The following is a 24,689-nucleotide window of genomic DNA, read 5'->3' as shown; positions in this document are numbered from 1 at the left end:
CTCCCCCTGAGAAGGAGGGGGACAGCCTAACCAGGCCACAGAGGAAGACAGTGCAGCCAGTCCTGATGAGACCTGATAGGCTAAGGTCAGATGGAAAGGGAGGAGGACCTTGCCTATCAGTGGACTGGAGAAGTGGCATGGGAGGAGACAGAGGGAGGGTGGGATTAGGAGGGAATGAAGGAGGGGGCTACAACTGGGATAAAAACTGAATAAATTGTAATGAATAATTTTTAAAGGTGCAATAAGAAAGAAAGAATACAATATTTACATTTCTATCCTCTATGTTCAGAACAATGTGTATCATTCTTTAGATAGTAAATGAAGTTTTAATAATGATTGCACTTATACTGCTGTCCACTGAGTACTACCACAAAATGTTCCAGTTACAGGGTCCTCACTGGCTCCTACTTCTTGCATGATGCAGAGTTGACAACAATCAATTAAATTTGCTTAACCTAATTTAATTGGAAGAGCAAAATAAAAGTGGTCTGTGTATTTCAGAAGGAAATGTAAACTACAGTGTGATCATTTAATATGATAAATTGACCAGTGATTCTCAAACTAGACTTTTTCGTTTCCTCATTTTTAGATGCTATAATGTTCAGTGGTGCCTGATCCAGAAATATATATTGCTTGTCATGAGATGTTATGTTAAGGAGTAGTAGTAACAGCTGGCACAGTGGTGCATGCTGTAACCTCAGCACTCGGGGAGGAAGAGACAGGAGGATCTCTGTGATTTCAATACCAGTCTGATCTACAAAGTGAATCCAGAACAACCAAGGCTACACAGATAAACCCTATCTAAAAACAAAATAAAAAGGAGTAGTATTACAAAATTACAAAATTTGAAATCACTTTCTAGCTACACATTCTATGGACTAATATTACGAAAAAGTGGCTTTAAACATCTCACAAAGATTTTTCTAGGACATTTGCATGACTAGAAGTATGAAGAGTCTCTAATAACATGAAAACAGTGATGTTTGAACATGTGCATTGCATAACTAAAAACTCCCATGGAAATTCAATTCATAAAATCAACACCCTGGGATGACCTATACTGTTCCTGATCCTCCATCTAAATCCTCAGCAGCTGAGCTCATTTTGCATAAAACTTCCTGAAAAGGATTTGGGAAAAAAATGTGACAGAAATGTGTAGAATAGTGGTCAGTAGTTTGAAAATATTTTTTCCATTTCTTTTATTTTTAATTTTTATTAATTACACTTTATTCACTTTGTATCCCCCTGTAGTTCCCTTCCTCCTCCCCTCCCAATCCCTCCCTTTTCCCTCCTTCTGCATGCATGCCCCTCCCCAAGTCCACTGATAGGGAGGACTTCCTCTCCTTCCTTCTGATCCTAGTCTATCAGGTCTCATCAAGAGTAGCTGCACTGTCTTCCTCTGTGGCCTGGTAAAGTTGCTCCCCATCAGGGGGAGATGATCAAAGAGCAGGCCAATCAGTTCATGTTGGAGACAGGCCCTGTTCCCATTACTATGGAACCCACTGGGACACTGAACTGCCATGGTTACATCTGTGCAGGGGTTCTAGTTTATCTCCATGAATGGTCCTTGGTTGGAGTATCAGTCTCAGAAAAGACCCCTGGGCCTAGATTTTTTGGTTCTGTTGCTCTCCTTGTGGAGTTTCTGTCCTTTCTAGGTCTTATTATTTCCTACTTCTTTCATGAAATTCCCTGCACTCTTTCCAAAGGTTGGCCATAAGTCTCAGCATCTGCTTTGATACCTTGCAGGGTAGAGCCTTTTAGAGGCCTTCTGTGGATAGCTTGATATAGAATTCCTTGGGAAAAGTCAGGCTTTTTAGAAAGACCTGACAGCATGGATTTTAGTCAATTGATAGCATTTAGAAAACCAGGCTAGCATGCCAAGATGCAGTGCCAATATGCAATGCTTCTATTTATTAATGATTTCTTGAGCTTTAGGTAGAAGATTTAACTATGAAATTACAATAGATTTAAATAAGATGTGTGGGTAGCTGGTCTTACTGGCACATGCCTGTAATCCCAGCACTCAGGGAGTTAGAGGCAGGAGGATCTCTGTGAGTTCAAGGCCAGCCTGGTTTACATTGCAAGTGCAGTACAGCTAAGGATACATAAAAGAACCCTGTCTCGATAAAAGCTGCACACTCACACAAAAGAAAAAGAAGTGTATGTAGGAAAGATGATGGAGATGAAATGTTTTAAAACCTATCAGGCCACAGACAATGGAATAGATGTTGAAACTATAATGATGATGATTATAATGATAAGTAGAAAATATTTTGTCCTAAGGATAGACAGCATGGAGTCATAAAAATTATTTTAAAATACCCCCAAAGCCTAAATCAGAAATGAGGACAGAGTCATACTACATTGAACCTAATATATTTATAATCTCTGTGTGCTGTTAGATCGTTTCCGAATTTGTTGAACTATCGAACACTTGCCTACTTGCTATGGCTGAGTAAAGTAAATTAAAACTATAATATGCTCGTAGAAGAAAAAATAACTGTGTATTGATTTTTCAGATTCAGCTCAAAGTTTCTGAGGAGCTCAAAGAACTGCATTTTTTCTTAGTAAAAGAAGTAAAGCCAGAATTCAGGCACAACCTAAACATAAATGGGGCTTAGGAATGACACAGTAATACCACTTGGCATTTCTTAAGTTAGCCTATTTCTTCTACACTGGATAAAAATAAAGAAAAGAAAGCATCTAAAACAGAACCACCCTATTACAACCCAAATTTGCCCATGAAAGCAGAAATGTGCTGGCCTGCATCTGAGCATTTTTTTTCCACTTTCCATTGCCTCCTACACTATAATGACTTATGCATGGAATTCAGAAGCTTTATGTTTTTCTTCTCAGTGCAAAGTGAATGCCAACACGGAAAATGTGATGGACATTTTCAAAGATGGCCACAGACCTCTGATGGAACAAAAAAAAAAAGGTATCCAAGAAGGTATTTGGTCTGACCAAGTTACCAAATTGCTAGCACATCTTCATCCCACCCGTAGATATGGAGGGGGAATTATTTACCTTTCAAACATGTGCTTAGCAGGAATAACTTGAAATTTTCGGTGGGCAGTCAGAGTCCTTTTCAAAAGATGGTGTTAAAGCCAGCTGAGCAGTTAATCTGGTTTATGGCAACAGCAACATTATATGTTGGCAGTTCCTGTGCAGAGAAGTAACTGAAAAATATCTGTTCTTTCAATGGGAGTTTTCATTCACAGTCTAGTAATTTGTTTTTACTGTAGATTGACATTTGAGTTACCCCGTTTTAGAAGACTGGCTTTAACATAGATACAACTTGTTGGCTTTAACTAGTTTAAATGGTTCAGAGTAAAAGGCTGGAGACCTGGCAAGTTCTTACATTCTGACCTTATCTTACACGTGATCTTGTTGTTTGCTTAAATTCATATGGTCCAAATCCTAACAACAATGTACTAACTCCTTTCCAAGGAAAGAGAATGAGACTTGAGTATTTGAAGACTGGTTCTAATTGTTTAATGACTCACATCTCTTTTTTGGTTCACTTGAATTCTTTCATGGGGAAGGGGCTAGAGTTCATACGTAGTGAAGACAAGAGGGAAGACGATGAAGGTTAAAACATCACAATTCTATGGAGACGTGAATTCCCTTGGTTATTTGAGCCTGGGCCTTAGAAGCTTGGCCTAATTTAAACATCGGCTCACGTCCTAGATCTATTACTTTGAATACTTACATATTGTTTTAGGCTTTGACAATACTGCCGTGGTATTAGTAATGCCAGAAAATGAGTATATGGATAGAAGTACGTTCGCTAAACCCTTCTAATGGAATACATCATGCTTTCTTATCCATCAGTTGCGAGTTAATCTGAACTAAATTGTATTGTGCTGCTTCTCTGTTACTCCCTGGGGTGCAGACATCCTGATCACTGGGACCAGTCTAAGTTCTTTTACACACTAATGCATTGCATATGCTGTCTCTGTTGCCCAAGTCTTGCAGGTCTGATTCCCTGGTGGCCTTTGTTTCAATTTAAACCAAACAGCAAATCAATTTCCTTAATGGCTTTTGTTCACAAAAGTAAATCAGGAAAGCATGCAAAGCCGGAGCAACAAGTTAGTTTTTCCAGTGAATTTTATTAAGTATCACAATCCAACTATTTTCTTAACGGAGCTTAAAATGTTTTGGCACTTAGATCTTTATTCATTAATAAACCAGCCCTGTTGATTCTTTAAAATTTTGCCTAAAAATACAAAACATAAAGTTTTCTCTAATATCAGACTGTTTCTGAGGAACAAAAGCCATAAAAGCTATTAGGCAAAAGTGTTTTGTGTAATTTCTTACCTCTGCTTCATAGCACAGATTCGATTCTTTGCCATGAAATATTTTTACCTTGGAAATGTATCTATAACAGCCTATTTTCAATTTTTTAACAGTTGGCAAAATGGCAGATCACACACACTTCCTTGATCCATGAATTCACAGTCATCATTCACCAAGTTCCATTCCCTTGAGTGCTACATGGAATGCATCTCCTTGTCTGTTGTTAAACTATGATGACATGTCTGTAGCTATCAGAAAGAGGAGCTGGGAAGAGCATGTGACGCAGCAGACTGAACAGCCTTTTAATTCTGATGAGTATGACATAGCATGTCATCACGGACTGGTATCCGACAGCTTGCAGGCAAGTATGGAAAAAGATGAAACCTTAAATGTGGACCATAAAGAGAAGTGTGCCTCTCTACCAGACTGCTGTTGTGGGTCGGAGACCAGAGACTTTCCTGGGAGGCCAATGGGTCACATTTCACAAGAGGTAGATGAGAGTGACAGCCAGGAAGGGGAAGAGCAGTTTCTATCACTAGAGGCCAGCACAGAGACACTAGTGCATATTTCTGATGAGGATGCTGATGCTGATCTCCACCTTATCGATGACTCACAGATTTTAACTCCCCAAAGACATGAAAGAGACAGCAAAGATGGTCTCGAGGGAGCAGGCTCCTTCATGAAGACACTGTCCACCGTGCAGAATAACCAAGATTCTCATAACTCCTGGAGGATGGCTGGTGAAGCTGCTGTGACTCCAGCAGAGGAAACTGAGGAAAGGGAAGATGTCGATGCTATAAGTAAAAGCCTGGAGCTCTGTAAGAATATAAGCTCGAGTGAAACAAAAGATGGGCCCAAAGTAAACACATTTGGTTCTTTGGATGTGAAAGATAGTGCACCAGAGACACAACTGCTTAATTCTGCAGTGATCGCTCAACAACGAAGGAAACCTGACTTCCCTAAAGAGGAACAGGGAAAAAATCAGCACCGTGTAGTGGAAGAAGACTTCTTGGCTGCTCCTTACGCAGACAGAGGACTGCCATTATTAAAAGCAGATTGCAGAAGCTGCCTTCTGCAGCCTCCTTCCTGCCCTGGTGGAATGTCAGCAGAAAATGACCTGGAGAAGGGTGGGTTCTCAGAACATCAAAACAGCAGCCCTCTCAAGGTCAGCACAGAAGATGGCATGCAGTGTTTACACTTAAGGGGCCCAGTGACCACCCAGGAGACTGTAGACAATCAAGTCAGACTACGCAAGAGAAAGGTAAGCCGCACACATAGATCATCTGGCTTTGAAAATGTTGTAATAGCCTTATTTTCATCACACATGAATTTGCTTGGACAGAAGAGGATTCACAGATGTTTTGTTTGGTTTGGTTTGGTTTGGTTTTAGTTGTTCTTACCCTGTCATGCAGATAGTATAATTTAAAGACTGTTCACTTGATAAAACCATGAAAATGTGTGAGAGTTAACATACAATAATCTTGCTCTCTCACTAATAACATTGTGTTGGTTTGTGGCTCTTTAAAATTGTATTAACATAGGACTCAGCATGGCTTACTTTCCTAGGAATTTAGTACTCACCACAGCCCACGACTTTGTAGTTCATGTCACTTCTGAAAAGTGACATGTAATTTTTATAAGAAAAACAGCAGTGTGTTTACTCTTGTCTCATTTGCTTGGGTTTGTTTTCTTTTCCCTTCAGAGAACACATTTAAGTCATTTTTAGTCACATATTTAAAACAAAAACAACTTGGGACTGATGGAATGGTTCAGAGGTTAAGAGCTCATACTCCTCTTCCATAGGACCTGAGTTCAGTTCTCAGCACCCAATGGCTCACAACTGCTTCTAATTCCTACTCCGGAAGACCTCATGCGTTCTCCCAACCTCTGTGGGCCTTTACACTCATGTACATACCTCACATGCAAATACACACATGTACACTGAATTAAAAACAAAGTAACTCTTAAAAATTCCAAATAACCCTTTCAATATGGAAATACACCTTGCATGTGCTAATGTTACTTTAAATGTCGCACTAGTACATCCACAATCAATAGATGCATTGTTATGTCTTTTCCTTGAAGGCATCAATACATGACTTTTTTATTTAATACTAAGGCCTTTTTAAATGATTCTGCAGATTCCCCGAGGTTGTCCCATGTAACCTACATGACTGTGGGCTAGCATTGAACTCTAAATCAAAATTTCAGGCTTCCTTCCCATTTTCTTTTCTGACAACACAGTACTAAAGTGATGCAAATTTCAATGACAGTGTCATCTCCCACCACTCTCCTGTGGCAGCTGAAGAAACCCTGGAGATCTGAGCACTTTGTGCGATAAGAAAAGCATACATTACTTCTCTCCAGCTAGAATCTTAATCCACAAATTCACTTTTGCTAAACAAAGGTAGATATTCTTAGTTCTGTTTATCAGGGCTCATCCACCCACTGTGTGAGGGGACCGTTCAGTTCTCTCTTATTTCCATACGCTGCGGCTTTGTAACCAAGCTAGATCATTAAACTAAATGTCATAAACTAGTTTGATTAAACGATCTCAAAGATATTACAGCAAAAATTAATACTCTCAGACTATATACCAACAGAATATTCTGTGCTTCTGGCAAATACTCTCCTCCTTATATAAGTTGTAGGGCTCCATTAAGCTATTGTGATTGGAATGCTCCAGACACATTTCCAAAAATTTCCATCTATCCTATCAAATCTATTGGAGAGAATGCACAAATGACACAAGAAAATATTAACTGACTTAGGACACAGCTCCCTAAAATAAGACAAATCAAGCCCAACTGCCTACAGACACATTAAACATTCCTGCAACATTTGCTCATGGCTGGATATTGATATCAATATGAGGAATGCTGGAAGGAATCTGCGCTTCAACATCCTGCTAAAGGCTACACTTTGACATCTGTAGTTCTATCTCATTTGGAAGTTCTAATTTAAATTTTCTATTTTAAGCATTTCAACACTCCAAAGTGTTGCAGCGTTATTGGTTGAAATACTTTGACATTGCAACCTTTCGGTATGCCTTGTAGTGGACAGAATGAATGCAAACACTTAGATTCAAAATTTGTTATGGAAAATGTGGCTAAGATAGAAATTATTAGAATTAAAACATGTAAATTTTGTTTTTATCTGTTACTAATGAATGTTAGGTAACTTTAATAACTATAAATTGAAAATTAGCACAAATTGTACCAAAATGCCCAAATGTATACATAAGAACAATATATACAGAGATTTTCATTGCTTCGTGTAACTAAAAACCATAAGAAACAGCCTACACTCTGATCAATATACACTTAAACTATGATGAATTAGATGGAATGCTATGCAGCCATTAAAGACTTGGACTAAGGAGCTTGTAGAGATGGCTCAGTCAGTTAAGCGCTTATTATACAAGCAGGAAAAAACTGAATTTGATTTCCCAGAACAGACATAAAAGGCTGAGTGTGACAGGGCATACTTATAACCCCAGCACTCAAGGTCCAGGGACAGTAGGATCCCTGGACTTTTTGGCCAGCTGGTCTAGCCAAGCAGTAAACTCCAGAGTCAATGAGAGACCCTGCCTCAAAAACAAAAATGGAGAGTTGAGGCAAGGAAGATTACTCAGTGGTTATAAGCACTCAGAGGTTTTATTTTTTTTTCCAAGGGACCTGGGTTCAACTCTTAGCACCCACATGGTTTCTCACAACCATCTTTAGCTCCATTTCTAGTGGAATCAACGCCTCTTTCAACTTCCATGGATACCAGACATATACTTGGTGCACATACACAAAATAAAGCTGAAATTAAAAAAAAATTGAGAGTGACAGAGGAAAACAGTCAGTGTCAATCTCTGGCCTCCACATACATGTATGCCCTTACAATCATACGCACACACATGAATGCATAGATACAAGCGTGCGTGGGCACATACACACAAACAAAGATAAAGTAAAAATCATGACGCTTATCTTAAAAGATACCCATGATATAGTTTATCTAGAGGAAAATAATGACAAATTAGTAAGTAAAGCATGTTCCAGTTTGAGTAAAATATATATTTGTATATTTAGAAATTAATAAGCCCTTATGAAAGAAAGCATTTAATTTGGGCTGCCTTACATTTTCAGAGGTTTAGTCCATTATCAGCATTGCTAGAAACAGGTCAACAAGCAAGCAGGCATTTGAGCTAGGGCTAAAAGCTATACCCTGATCCATAGGCAGAGGGAGAGAACCTGGAGCTGGCAAAGGCTTCTGAAACATCAAAGCCCACCCCCAGTGACAATCTTCCCTCAACAAGGCCACACCTCCTATACTTTCTCTTTCTTTCAAGTAGTGCTATTTTCTGATGATATAACATTCAAATCTATAACCGTATGAAAGCCATTCTTTTTCAAACCACTACTCCCTGGTTCCTATGGGCTTAAAGTATCAAAATGCAAAAGACATTTAGCCCAACTTCAAAAGTTTCCCTAGTCTTTGACAGTCTCAACACTTTAAAATTCCAAAGTTCAAAGTCCCTCTGAGACCCATATCTTAACTGTAAGTCCTGTAATCTCAAAAGGCATAGCACATACTTGCATAATAAGAAAATTCTGGACTGAAGAAAAATGAAAAAACAAACAAACAAAAACTGCAGAATAAACTCCAAATTCTGCATCTCCATGTGTAATGTCAAAGAGCTCTTCAGATGTCCAACTACTTTCATCTCTGTTGAGTTCAACACAGTTTCTTCTCTTGGGCTGGTTTCATACCTGTTCTGCAGCTCTCTTCAGCAGGTATTCCAAGTCACTGGCATTCCAACGTCTTGGGGTCTCCCATGAAATCCAGGCTTCATCTTCATATTTTTTTGCAATAGCCTCTCTGGGCCTCCATGCAGGGACACCTCTGACACATACCTGGCTTCACAGCCTTTCTTAGCCTTGGAGAGAAATTACACTACCCTTTCTTGTATTCTTGATTCTAAAGCAGAACCACAAAGGGAAGCTGCCAAGTTCTGCTGCTTGAGGGGGCTGGAACTTGGCCTCCTGTCCAATTACATTTGTATCAGCTTTCTGTTGTTGATAGTTTCCTTCAAAACTTACACTTTTCTTTAAATCTTTTTCACAAGTTGGAAGCTTATCAGGGAGAGGTCTTGCACCGAGATCGCCACTCCCTTTATTCCACTTAACATCATACTTTTCTTTAAACGTTTAATAAACTGTACATTTTGTATTTTTCTTTGTCCAGCTTGCTCCTTTTCATTATAGGTCTTCATAAGTGCAATTACTAATAACCACAGAATACAGTCAATATTAGTCTGTCTTGAAATCTTCTTTGCAAATTTCATTAATCTAAAACTTCAATTTTTCTGCAGAGTTTTAGGACAAGGACAAAAACCAGCTCCATTCTTTACCAGAATATCACAAGACTGGTCTCTAGGCCACTTATTAATATTCTTCCTCTCTGAAATTTCTTGTTTTTGGACCCCACTGTCCACAGTGCCCTCAGCACCTTTGTCTTTGCTCCTTCTAGGATGGCCCATTAAGCCCCACTTAAAAAGAAGGCAATAGAAAGACACGAAAGGGACAGGAACTCCATAAAGAGACCAACAAAGCCAAAAATCTTGGCCCAGGGGGCCTTGCAGTAACCAATACTCCAACCAAGGACCATCCATGGAGAGGACCTAGACCCCTGCTCAGTTTCCAAGTGGGGTCCCTAGTAAGGGAAACAGGGGCTGTCTCTGACATGAACTCAGTGGCCAACTCTTTGATCACCTCCCTCTGGGGGGGGGTGCAGCCTTGCCAGGCCACAGAAGGAGTTGATGCAGCCAGCCCTGATAAGACTTGATACGCTAGGGTCAGATAGAAGGGGAGGAGGTCCTCCCTTATCAGTGGACTAGGGAAGGGGCATAGGGGGAAGAGAGGGAGAGTGGGTGGACCTGGGAGGAGATGGAGGAGGCTACAGCCAGGATATAAAGTGAATAAATTTAAGTAAATAAATAAACAACAACTACTTTTCTAGTCCAAAGTCTCAAAGTTCACATCCTGCCAACAAGGAGTATGGTCAGGCCTGTCATAGTGTATTCCAATCTCTGGTACCGACTTCTGTCTTAGTCACTGTTCTATGGCTGTGAAGAGAAACACGACCAAGACAATTCTTATGAAAGAAAGCATTTAGTTGAGGCTTGTGCTAGAAAGCTGGCTCAGAGGTTAAGAACACTGGCTGCTCTTCCAGAGGTCCTGAGTTCAATTCCCAGCAACCACATGGTGGCCCACAGCCATCTGTAATGAGATCTGGTGCCCTCTTCTGGCCTGCAGGTTTGTAAACATGCAGTCAGAACATTGTATACATAAAAATATATATAATAATTGGGGCGTGCTTACCATTTTAGTTGTTCAGTCCATTATCATCATGATGGGGAAAATGGTGGCATGCAGCCAGTCCTTGGAGCAGTAGCTTCTAGCTACATTCTGATGTTATAGTAGCTAAGGCAGAGAGAGTCTAGGGCTGGCTTGAACTTTTAGGACTTCAAAGCCTAATGTCAGTGACATTCTTCCACCAATGAGGCCATACCTTCTAATCTCCCTAATCCTTTAAAATAGAGGCACCCCCTTGGTGACTAAGTGTTCAAATTCATGAGTCTATTGGTGCCATTCTTATTAAGATTCCACACTATAAACAGAAGAATAAACTTTCTGTATAACAGAATAGAATATGCTGGATATCTAGCAAGGCACAAGGTGGCATTGGGTATTTGAGTGAGTAGAATTAGAAAGGTAAAAGAAGATTTTTTTTTACTTTGTAGTCTGTATGTTTCTTATAGATGATGGTCTTATGGGTGAAATGAGTACAATAAAATATAAAAATAAAATAGTATAAATATGAGTATTTGGAATATGTTATATATGCACATCACAATTATTATTTTGTGAAAATGAAAGCAAGTGTTCATAGTTTTTCAAAATGGCATTAAGAATTTTAATTGAAGCTTGAATTGCAATGTCAGTGTTCAATGATGCTAGATTAGAAGAGAAAAGCCTCCCTGTGTCGGGGGTGGGGGGCAAGAACCCTATAACTGAGCTATAGTCCCAACCTTTTCTTTTTCAAACTTTTTTTATTTTGAGGCAGCTCTCTCTGAGCTGTCCCAGGCTGATGTAGAAGTCACTATGTAGCTCAGGCAGGCCTCAGATTTGCAATCTTTCTGCTTAGCCTTCTTGATAGTTGGGATCAGAGCTCTGTGCCACATAATTTGCTACAAACAGTGTCTTCAGGGACACATGAGAGCCACATTTTTGTGTCTGTATAGTGTTAGGCTCCAGATACCAGAGTTTGCTGAGCCATTGTCTAGACAAAGCTGCTTCTTGGTCATGAGAACAGAGGTTGGAAATGTGAAATAGACTGTGAGATAATATGAGGTTGAAAACTTTAATCATTTCATTAGCTGAATGCCAAATAAGAATACCAAATTCTTCATGGAATTTTCAATCATAGACTTTCTTTTATTGGGACATAATCTATGTTCTAGGACAAACAAAACAAAATAAAACAGTAAAACAGAGGGTACAAGATCCTTCAATCATCAGTGTATGGATGGCAGTACAGGCCTGAAACCCCTCCCCATTAGGGAGGCTGATGCAGAAGGACTGAAGATATGAAGGTAATTTTCACTACACAATAAATATGAAGGTAACTTTTATCATACAATAAGATTGTGGCTCAAGGAACAAAGCAAAAGAATCAAATGAGTGATCTCCTAAAAATATTGCCTGGCATGCCGTTAGACATGTGCTTCCTACCTGCAAAGTCACTTTTTGGCACCTGTAAAGCTTGGCAGGCCCTTACTATATCACATGACTTTCTTTGTCCAGTAATGCTTGTGTCAGTCTGGGATACGCACACACGAATTTCTAAGGAGTCTGCATTACAGAGAACTGCATAGCATACCTAACCAATGAGCTTTTGTGCTAATAATATGTTTTTAAGCTTAAGTATGTTAAAAGAGTTCATGAAATTGAAATTGGAACCACAAATATCAAAGGGAAACCAAGAGGATTGTAAGCGGACATTAGTAAATGGGCAACACAACTGTGTGGTCCTCGGTGAATCCCTGGGCTGAGACAGCTGCTTAGAAGCAGTTCTCAAAGGCACATTCCACAGAGGCCTGGAGGCGGGAGACAGTCAGAGAAGTGGTCTCTTAAACCAAAAGATATGTGACTATGGAAAAGATGTAGGGAAAGGCTTGAGTTTGGAGGTTTTGGAAAAACTAGTGTTATTTGTCATTGACGGTGGTTTACTGATTAAAGAGTCCCAATGTCCATCTTTTGCATTTAAGTACTTGCCAAGCTTGTAAGTAATATTGTTACTTAAGTAAATTAAGTAAAATGTATGAATGTGTTTTTATTAACACACTTAGATGAGACATAAACCATACCACAAATCAGGAAAAACTCCAAAAAGTATTGCAAAAATAAGAACTTTGAGATGACAACATTACTGACTTCCGAGAAATTCCCTCCATCCAACCACAAATTAGAACTGACTTTGGGATTCTTGATGAGTGTGGTGGCTTGTGTCTTTAACCTCAGCACTTGATAGACCAAAGCAGAAACTTTGCTATGGGCTACTTTGTGAGTTCGGAGCCAGCCTCAAAGAGAGGGTCAAAAAGAGTTGGTCGGGGGAGGAAGGCCAGTCACCAACATGGTTGGTGCAGAAGCAGGCAGACCTGGGTTCCCTAGAAACCTGGGTGTGTACTTTCAGTGCTAGCGTAGGCAGAGCTCACAGGGACTCACAGCTAGTCAGCCTAGCATACGCACTGAGCTCCAGGCCTGTGAAACGCTTTCTCCAAAGATGGCAAGATAGAGACTGGCAACATGGTTAGTTAGAAAAGTCTGAAAAGCCCAGTTATATCTCCCTGTCCTAGGCAGTGAAAGGAGAAAATCAGCTCTCACAAGTTATCCTCTGACTGCCCTCACATGGGCCATGGTGCACCCATGTTCACACACATACATTCTTGTGCATGCGTACATGCACAAATACATACATATATGCACGTGTGCCTACATACATATAAAAATGTAAAAATAAATTAATTTAACTAAGAAAGTGGACAGTTGCTGAAAAATGACACCTGAGAATATCTATAATCTCCAACCTACACATGCACTCTCTCACACACATGTGCATATATGCTTACATGCATAGCAACGTGCATGAACACAGACATATTAACAAAAACATACAGACACAAAAGATGAAAAAAATCTAAAGATCCAAGCTATTAAAGGATCTTACATTTTGACTTCTTTTGTTGAGACATTAGGCTTGACCACTGTTGCTAAAAGCCTGCAGGAGAATGGCTTAGAAATCTTTTTCACTTGTCCATGGTAGCTGGGAATTAGCAAGTCTGGGCAAATATATTGGTTCTTTAATTTCCAGTTGCCAGACTTCCTTTATCAATCTTCTTCTTTCTCTTGAATCATCATCATATTCAGACCATAAGATAAGAAAATAATAAAGTGTGACTACACCCCTATATACAGAAAGATCTGGAAGACAAACTCATACTATTTTGTCTGAGTTTATAGGCTAGAATTCTGTTACTTCTCTGTACTAAGCTATTGGGTGGCTGAGAATTAGAATCTGTGCTATGTAAAAACATGCTTCCCTAAACTTTGTATTATCAAGAAAGAATAGAAATATTTATACTGAGAGATAACCATAGATATACTGAGGAATGTTTCCTAATATTAATACATTGAGTACATCACAGGACATTTTAAAAAGAATAACAACTTACGTATTTGTTCTGCTGCATTCTACATATGTATGTGGTACTTTAGCTCCATTCTGCATCCTACCTTTGCATGTCAGAAAACTACGTCGAATGTTAAAGTGATATTGATCAAATGCCACAGTATTTCTTCTTTTTTTTTTTTTAGTGTTAGTCATTATTTTTTTTTTCAATGCAGTTTATTCAGGAACATTGAACAATCCTCGGACCCCGGGGAAAGCCAGCCCACAGCTTAAATAGCCTCTGGGTAGCCAACCCAGGCGTGCCACGTGGGCAATGCAGATAGGTCCACATACATGGAAGCAAGCCAGATCCTCAGCCTTAGCCAAATGTGGAATTGTTCGTGACAGAGAGCACTCACCATCGGGAAGGTGGAAGGCGGAAACCAGCTCCATCTTTAAGGCATAGCATTCCGCAGCTCTCTACAGTTCCCCCTTTTTGTTTTAGACGCATCAGGCAAGAGTAAAGGTCTGATCTCTGATATTAGAAATAAATTGGGACTTTGCCACAGTATTTCTTAAAGAAAATCTATCCCAGAGCAAAACACACTACACACACTATGATTTAAATGTTTGTAAAATTTAATACATAATTTTAAATTGATAAAAAATGAAACAGTCTCTTATTAGTCTAGCTTTATAATATGCATAAATTTGGCCACAATATATCCATTTTTCCAATGTTACCTTCTTTTCTGTCTGTCTCCTGAATGTCCGTTGGAGAAATCTGCACTAATGGAAGTATCACATGGACTGACATGTGATGTAGCAAGGGCAGTGAATTGTACAAGTTATGGGATGGACCAAAGTATGAGTCTAGCTGTGCAAACTGAAAGAAACAGAGTATTGAAGCAAGAAATTTAAATCACAGATGGTTAAACCAAGGTCCAGCTAAAGTGACAAGATATGTTTAGTGAAAGGAAGACGAGGGAAAGGATTAAACTTTGTGAATGAATTTTATCTCAGTTGACAAGGAATGAAAGATGGATAATCTGTAGGCAAAGTCATAATAACAGTATGATTTTACACTGAAGTCATGCCGGCTTTAAAGGCAGATCTTTTTATCTGATTGTATTCCAAGAGCCCAGAGGGTCCTGCAGAGATTGATGTACCAAACAAGGACGATGCATGGAGAGGACCTAGACCCCCTGCTCAGATATAGCTGATCGGCAACTCAGTCTCCTTGCAGATTCCTGAATTAGGCCTCTGTCATGAACTTGGTTGCCTGTTTGATCACTTGCTCCTGGTGATGTGGCTTTATCAGGCCACAGAGGAAGAGGATCCAGGCAGTCCTGATGAGACCTGATAAGCAATGGGCAGATGGCAAAGAAGAGAGCTCCCCTTTTCAGTGGACTAGGGGAAGGAAATAGGTGGAAGAGGGAGAGAAGGTGGGACTGGGAGGAGTTAAGGGAGGGTTCTTCAATCAGGATATATAAAATTAATAAACTGTGAAAAAATAAATGTTTTTAAAAAAATGGAGAAGTCCAGCACAGAATAAAAATGGAAGAGATTAAAAATATATACTTTCATGTACTCTAAGGTAAAGACTATTTGACAATGAAAAGTCATTACTAAGGGCAATTGGGTCCAGATGAATGAAATATTCCTGTGAGAATTCTTCAACTGTTTTGTCTAGCAGTTGTGTTTTGTGAGGCCACATTAGACCATCAAGCAATTTTCATGCCAATAAACAACTAGAAAGTCAAATATATTTGTGGATACCTGAGGTTCAAGTAATTTGGCTCATTACAAATATAACTGTAAAACCAATTATAATTGTGAAAACAATTATATAATCAAAATAAGCGCTAAATATAGCCCGGTGAACTCAATGAAAAATCAATATTCAGCAGACTGTGGTTTGAGTTATACCAGCTGCAGCCACAGAGCAGAGGCCCCAATGCTGCATGACATATAGTTTCTTAAAACCCCAGGGAGAGTTCAAGCAGGGCTTCTCTATGCCAGCGTACACAATTGTCACTGAATGGAGGAGAGTGAAATATATAAGAGAAAGAAAACATGGGTAAACATGGATAAAAAGTGAGAGTGGGGAAGGAGATAAAATAAAGATGGATAAGCCAAGATGGGACACTAAAAGAAACACTGGCCAGCAGCACAAAAAAGAATACAAGTCCTCCGTTAACAACAACACCAACAAAAACAACATTAATGTTCAGAAAGCTGAGATAGGATTCCACGTCAACACAATGGCACAGCGGTCACCAGCAGAAGTTTAACAAGGAGATGAGAACACGGAACTGATTCCACGAATGACAGAGCTGAGAGCGATGAATAACGTGTGATGCCCACAGTCAGCCCCCACGGGCTGCATCCCTAACTGGCTAAGCGTGAAAACTCTGATAAACTCACGCTCAACATGTTCAAATGCTGGGGGGTTTTTAGTTCCCCCATTCTCACTGCACCCATATGAGTCTTTTTAAACATTATTTAAAATGTTTATATATATATATATATATATATATATATATATATATATATCCTTCTTATAGTGTCTCATTATAGCATATAATAGACAACAAATCCACTGAAATTCCTTCTTGGTTGCCATTACTTACTACAACATAAGCTCATTTGAGGTAGATACTCAACCTTACATTTGTAACTTCTACCCAGTTCTTAAAACCTGCCCATAAATGCCTGAATCAGGTGAATCCCTTACCGTGATTTTTCAGAAAAAAAAATTATATTATCTTGGGAATGCCCACACTATATATAGCCTGAAGAAATTAAATCAGAAAGACAGACTCTGTGTCACATTTCTTCTACACTGGTCCTTAGGAGCCTGCGGCATGGTAATCACGGATCATCTTCTTGAAGAATTAAATCAAATCGTTGACCACATAGATTATACTTTATACCACAGTTTATTTTTTCTTTCAGCAGGGAATGAGGGAAGCAGGGCTGAAAAGATACCATGTAGGATCTGGTTCCGAGTCCATCTCAAGTTGAAAAGTAGTGATCAGAACTTATTAATCACAAGACAATGTGTGAGATGTAAATATTACTTAGAATATAACCACTTGCCTCTGGAGAAGAGAACAGGGTAAAATTAGGAAATGATAGAAAATCCATTAACATCTACCTTAGCCTATATATATATATACATATATATATATTATGCATTTCCATATATGTACACGAAGCTGATTCATATATATATATGAAACATTTCATATATATATGAAACATAGTATATATGTTTCAGTTTCATGTACATGTATGGATATATAATGAATATTTAATATATTGTATATTTAATATAACATTGTCTATATAATGATATTTATGAGTATTACCATGAAAGTGCCTGGCTATCGTTTACAGTTAAGACATATGCTGAAAGAGAAGCACACAGTTAAATGGTTCATGAGGCCACTAGGCCAGGAGTTCCATAGTGTTCCTGGCTAATGTCACTTTGAGGAAGCTGGGGATGGTATGGAAAGGATGTATGCACTTGTACAGCAGAGGCCCTTATGTTTCTTAAGGCCCTGTGTTAAGGAGAAGCAGGTCTTCCATTTGCTAACAGACAAGGTTGTCACCAAATGGTGAAAAGTGTCATAAGAAAGAGGAAGTGGATAGGGGAGACTAAGAAGAGAGAGTAGGGTATGTGTGATGAAGATGGCAGAACAAGAAACAGAAAGAATAAGGAAAATGTGTTTCCAAAGTTTCAAACATCAGAACATTTTTTTGTAATATCTGTCGGAAACACCACAGAAAGTAGGAGCTTTGCTGCCAGATGCCATTGGGAAGATGTTATACATAAATATCTATGCATGCATACATCTATGTCTTCTGAAAGAAAGCAATTAGATCTGAGAGCTTCTTCCATGTATTGTAGAAAAACTAGTTATAATGTGTGACAGGCCTCTGATTTAATGAGTGACCCAAACTGCCGGCTTGGGCTCTTCATTAATATAATTGTTAATAAGTTCATATTAATTGGACATCAACTTTTATTGGAGAGAGAATTAAAACACTTGTGTGGTGTTAGTTCAGGGAATGAATGGTTGCTTCAGAGCCAACTGCATACTACAGACTGTGGTAATAGAGACGCTGATTTTGTTTCTTCCTCAAGGACTTCTGTTACTATAAACCAAGGCTAATTTATTAATCTTCTAATACCAAAGAAAACCACCAGATCTTTTGGCTGCCTCCCTGGAAGAAATGCCAATATCCACAGTAGTTGAAAAAGAACTTGCATAACCCATGTAGCATAACCCTGCCACTGTTATCTTGGTACCAGACACAATGGTGCCAAGAGGATCTGCCTGCCTTCTGGCTTCTGTTCTTGGAAAGAACATACACCCTTTGTTGCCCACATCTCTGTCCCTCAAATCATTCTCTAACTACACAGACCACTGAAGAAGTGCTTCTGAGATAAGCTCAGAATTTTCTTAGGAACAATTAGAATTAACTAAACAAATAGAGAGCACACATCTTTCCTCTTTTTCTCTTCCTGTTCTAGTTTTACATTGGTTTAGGAAAAAAAAAAAGCTATTAATGAACCTCTTTGGATTTCAGGTTCCATTTCTGAAGCCAGTGAAAACTTCAGAAGGGTTTATTGCTTTTTATGTGCATTGAAAATTACCTCAGAGGTTTTAGAAATGTTGAATTAGAAATACTATTTGCTCTAGAAAATGAATAGGTTGGTCTAAGCTTCACTTTTCTTGCCAAGAAAATAAGCCATAAGAGGAAAGAGTCCACCCTAAATCAGGGATGTTATTTATGTCTCCGAATTTAGGGACAATTGTCTTTTCCTTCATGAGATACTTAAAATGAGTCATAAGATGTGACTGAATAGGTGCAGAAGGTTGAGCCAGAGTAATTTTTTATTGAAAATTGAGATGAAAATCTGGTTGTCAAGTAAGTGAAGAATTTACAAAATCATCATGTCTGCTCATTTGGCTGAATTCACACCATTTATGCACACCAGTACCTGCTTTTTCATTGAGAAAATTCTGGAGTTCTATAGAAAACTTAGGCAGCTTCCTTGCTACAGTGTCAAGTGCGGAATATAGTAATTGAGCCAGCAGATGCTGAGGCCAAGCTGCCTGGCTCTCTCTCTCTCACAGCTTGATGATGTGTCCCATCATTTAACCTGTGCTTTGGCTTCTCATGTGTATAAGGTAGTGTCGCTCCATAATTAAAAAGAGCATATGTGCTCACATATATGAATAGATATGTATAATAAACACAGAACCTGATGGGTAGTAAACATGATGTGCTTGCGGTTATCATTACTATCATATTTAATTGTTTCACTAGATGGGTCTAGTTACAGATCTGAGAGTAAGCTGAAATGTCTGGGATTAATTGGAGGGGGAAAAAGCACTTGAGACAACAAATTTAGACCATCCATATGAACATATTAGCTATCTAACTTTATCATTATACTCTTCAGTCTAGTATTTGTATTTGGCAATCAAGTTTTTACTAAGCATCTTCTTTTTTCCATGAGTTTTGCCAGACATTAATATATAATACATATATATATATTATATGCTCTTAACTTAAATGATTTTCTGCCTTATTTGTGGCAATATAATGAAGAAATAACTAAATTTAGTTGTAAGTTATACTGCAATAGTCAGTAAAATCAATATTGGAACCTAATACAATATTAGGCACTGAAGCACCAGTATAATAATTCCATGGATCCCTTTCCTCTAGCTGGGATGCCTTGTCTGGCCTCAGTGGGAGAGGATGTGGTTATTCCTGTTGGTATCCAACCATAGAAGCCTCCCCATCTCTGAGAATCTGAGAAGATAAGGGAAGGGAAAGTGGGGGAAGGGGTATGAGGGTAAGACTGGGAGAAGAGGAGGGAGAGGGGCTATGATCAGGATGTAAATAAATAAATAAATAAATAAATGAAATTCCAGATAGAAAGCATAAATATGTCTGATAAAAAAATGTTAGAAAAGAGTCACCTTCCAAATAGGGGACTTCTTTTCACTGTGTCCTACTTGAGCTTTGGAAGGGTGCACTTTTGATTTTGTACTTATAGGATTGGTGTGGGGGGACTGTCTTTGGTTATTTTAATTGTTCTGTATTAAGTCGGTACTTACAAAAACACATAGATTTAAAATCTCAAGAAACAATCAAATATTTCACTGAAGACATTGTGTGAGCAGACACTTTGAAATGATAGGTTCTTTCCCAGCTATATTACAGTATTACGAAGATAAGAAGAGGGTGATGAAACTAGACTGCCAGTGCTTGACCTGAAGCAAATCAGCTTCCTCTTTTCAAACTTAGGTTTTTAACTAAGTAGTTTTAAAATTCATTTTAAGAAAAAATAAAAAAGTAAATCTATGTTTCTACATAGCAGTGACTACCAACATGATGCTAGCTTCACAGTCAGGTTAATCTGCTCACTACTGATTGATTAGTAATTGATTATAACCAGGATAATAAATGCAGATCATGAAAACTGGATTGCTGATTGGGCATGATCAGTAGTTATACTAATCACTAAGTGATGATGCCCTTGCGCAGCTATTCTGCTAATTTTAGCACCCTCCTTGATCCCTAAGAGTCACATTGGAAATATACTGCTTGTTTTCACTATAGGAATGCTTTAAACCTGTAGTTTAAAAGGTATGTTAAGAAGAGTGGAACAGACAAGAAATGCAAAATTCACATTTTCAAATTAGTGTAAATAAAGACATTTTCAGTGAAGAACAGAGCATGGGCTGCACAGGCTCTGTGCATGCTGTGCATCTCTAACGGCTAACTGCATGTGCAGTGGACAGGCTATAAGAGCCATAGGCTCTATACCTGCTCTGAACTCTGGCAGATGACTATGTTCAGAAAAAGAGAACACAATGACTTAACTTCTATCTTCTCTTGTTAGAGATGTACCGAATGAGAAGTTGGTGGTTTGTAGTCCATATGTGTAACAAGCAGTTATGATCTGAGATTCCACATTTGGCTTCTTACAAGAGTCTTTTTCAAAACTTTTGGTAGAAGAGTTGACAAAATAGAAGTGAAGCTGTGACTCACACAAAGGTATAAGTGGGCTGAATGGGGTCGGCTCGCCTCTGTTTCCCAAGGAGGTGCTAGAGCAAAGGGGAAGCTGGCGTTCCTTTGAGGATCCTATGGACAGGTTTCCCTGACACAGGAAGCGGAAGACTGAGTCAACACGGCAGACCAGTGTCTGCATTTAGAAACACAAGACCTAGCTCCTGTGTACACAGTGGCTACTTCTCACAGTGTGTCTTTGCCATTATGTAGGTGGGGTTTTAATTTTCTACCCATTCCTTAAAGATATCCCTTGTGTTTTGACTCCACTTTGTTGTTTGGGTGTACTGTGTACATGTGTTTCCCATGTTCCTTTACCTATTAAGCAAGAATTTCTTTGACTAGTAGTGCAAGCAGCATCCTCCTAACGTACACGAAGTAAAAGAGAATTTGCCTTTCATAAATGTCACAAACGGAAGGAACTTTAAGCATCCCTTCATTAGACTTTAACTGGAATAATGGGCATGTGTTGACAAGGCCAAGGGGCTGTAATTTAGAGTGTTGATAGTGGTGTGCCCTGCTACCAAGGCAAAGTTGCTGGCCCACGGAGATGATGCTGAGTTGCATATTATTGTAGAGAAGCTGTAATTTAAAAGTAATCAGAAAGAATTGGCCAACATCAAAATGTAACACAAACCTAATATTAAGGTTTTTTTTTTCCTTTGAATGATGAAAGGAAATGTTTTATCCCTCTATTTTAGACAACTGTTCACTTTGTGTGCATGAGGAGGAAAAAAGATAGCTTTGAAGATTTCACTCCATTTCCAGAATATTCTGGCAAAAATACCAAAAAAATAAAGAAGAAAGAGAGAGAGAGAGAGAGAAAGAAAGAAAGAAAGAAAGAAAGAAAGAAAGAAAGAAGAAAGAAAGAAGGAAGGAAGGAAGGAAAGAAAGAAAGAACAGGCATCTAAAATGGTGTTTGTTTCCTTCAATTTCTCCTGGATTCTAATTTAATAATAAAGTCACTCTTTTCTAAGGTATGGCTTTTCCCTAAATTCAATTTATTTGCATTTTTCTCCTACAATCAACAAAATCTTTAATCATAAATATTTTTTTTTATTCTTAGAACTTACAAAGTACTTTCTCTCAGATCTCCAGTGTTTGGTTTGAGGCCTGATAAATTTTAAACAAGCAGAATAGTATTTCTAATGAGGTCCACTCTTGGAGCAATTATTAAGAAGGCAAGGGACAAAGATTCTTAGCTCACACTGCATTTCAATATAATCTCATGTTGATTTTTGTTATATACATATCAGTGATCACATAAAGTACTGAATTTTAATTCCTAAAAACTTTTACTATCCTGGAAATAAAATGCATGCCTAGAAGTATTTGAGCCTATCTCGGGCAACATGAAACAGAAATAAATTTACTTTCAATATTGAGTATCTTATAGTTATTATAATCATAAATTTCCAACCTTGACACAAAGAAAGAATAAATGGGCAGCAATTATGTGGCTTCTCCATAATCAATTGTTCATAAAATTTAATTTCTAATTTCTACATAAATCTCTACTATTCTGAAATGCCTGCTTTGCTCTGAAGATATCATTCAAAAAGTCAGCACAATAGTACAGAGAGTTGTGCAGAGAAACTGTTCCCAATATTTGAGCCCTTATTTTTTTCCTTCCTAAAACAAAGTGCTACACAGACGGTCACAGCAAAACTGAGCTCATGCAAAGTCCCTTGAGTGGGAAGAGCAGGAGCTGAGGTCGCACACATGACAGAGAATTACAGCCTAGAACGAGCCCTTTTATGATGCTGCCTAGTTTCATCTTTCGAACTCATTTTAATGAGAGGAGAATAAACCCAAAGAGGAAAATGTCGACACACTGGTTTCCTTTCCAGTGTGAGGATTTGGGGAGAGAAATAAAAATCACTCTTTGTGAAGGAGAAAAGATACAGTAAAAGCATTTGTACCACCCAAATTCTGCTTTTCATAGGTGATGGAAAGATTCACTTAAGGTGAGTAACGACCCCGTGTGAAGATTTCTCTTGTTGTGCTCCGCTTCAAATTCTGAGAAGTTATGCATTTCAGAATCATGTTTACAATTTTCAGCACATGTGAAGCACCTGATTCTTAACAACAGTTAGAATACAAGTAAATACTCCCTACAGAGTTTCCTGTTTAAGCCACCTGGAGGACCACAGGAAGCTTTCCTCTGTACATCTATCACTGTGCACATCTGTGGCACAATCCGCGGGCACCCAGGTGAGAAGCTGCAGATGTATTTCTTGGTGTGTGTCACCATTGGCCTTGGGGGACTGCGTTATGTTCACAGTGACATATTTAACTTCCCTCGCTATCCAAACCATAGTTCTTCTTCACGGAATTCCATTGGCACATTTGGTTTGTAATACATGTCTGCCCTCCTCACCTTCTAATCCAAGGATGTTGCTTAACTATTTGAAACAAACAGAATCCACAATGGGCAGGCAAAAAACAACACCTATCTGTCAACTGTGCAGTGGATTCCACCCTTTCACTTAGAGAGGAGTTGTAAAAAAGCCAAACTGATTTTGAAGCACTTCAAATTAAAATTCATGGGTAGTTTCAAGTATGAAAAGAAATCAGTTCACATGGAAAATGCTTGCTTCAGAAAATCGAATGTTTATTAAGCACTGGGAGCAGAGCTCTGGGATAGAGCATGTATACTCTGCAGAGCTGTGACTTTAATTCCCAGAACCAATTTTAAAGTTTATAAAATTGGCTATTAGAACCATATTGCTGTATGTCCATATATGCCTGTGGAATGATAAGAGTTATTATAGAAAGTTGATGTGTGAGACCTCAAAGTTTGAAATGCATATTAACTTTTAGAGGTGCAACTGTGATCTGAGTGGGCTTAATGACTGAAGAAATGATTATGTCAAATCCCCAGTACCTATCCACCACCATTTTTGTCTTGGGTTTGGGAAACACCATAACTGGATTCTGAGCCTCTAGTGTGGCCCCGTAGCAAACTGGTGTTCACACAGCAACTCAGGTCACCTTTACATAGTACATGCTTGGCCCTCTTTCTTCTGTAATTTCAAAATTCCAAAACTCAACCAAGGGCTTCAAGGTTGGTGAAAATCCAGAGTGTTATTCAGCAAGAAAACAACAAGCATGAAACAGCATGAAGCCCTTCGCCAACTAAAGCTTGTGTTTGGTGGATTCAGTGAGTTCAAAATTAGCAGAGAGTGCTAATCTTGAGAGGGAGAGGGGATTAGTGCACAGAGGATATCTGAAGACAGCCTTAGCTGAGGAAGTGGAGCAATGGCGCAGAGGTCAAGAGCACCTGCAGTGCATCCACTTTGCATCTTCCCAAGAGACTGTTATTTCCCTTAAAAGTACATCTAACGCATCTCTTCATTTCAGTCATGAGTAAATCATATCCCAGGGTTTAAATACATGATTTTTACTGGAATATTTGCATTTACATAATGAGAACTATTGAAAGATTAAAGGCATTGAAATCAAAACCAAACTGAAACTCAGTGGACACAGTTAAAGTGTAGAAACTGCAAAAGCAGAATGTCATGGCATTGTTCATAGCATTGGTAATCAGAGTACAAAACACATCTGGA

General features: G+C 38.7%; 1 protein-coding gene across 1 annotated transcript in view; it reads left to right on the top strand.

Moving 5' to 3' along the window:
• Window positions 1-24,689, top strand: part of Dlc1 (DLC1 Rho GTPase activating protein) — a 387,771-nt gene that overhangs the window by 12,398 nt on the left and 350,684 nt on the right. Inside the window, exon 2 of the mRNA XM_060381619.1 lies at window positions 4,413-5,560. Coding sequence (XP_060237602.1) covers window positions 4,538-5,560 — 1,023 coding nt within the window. The 5' untranslated portion in view covers window positions 4,413-4,537. The remainder of the gene's footprint in view (window positions 1-4,412; window positions 5,561-24,689) is intronic.

This window comes from Meriones unguiculatus, chromosome 4, assembly GCF_030254825.1.
Source record: "Meriones unguiculatus strain TT.TT164.6M chromosome 4, Bangor_MerUng_6.1, whole genome shotgun sequence".
Lineage (NCBI taxonomy): Eukaryota > Metazoa > Chordata > Mammalia > Rodentia > Muridae > Meriones > Meriones unguiculatus.
This window is presented reverse-complemented; position numbering and strand designations above follow the sequence as displayed.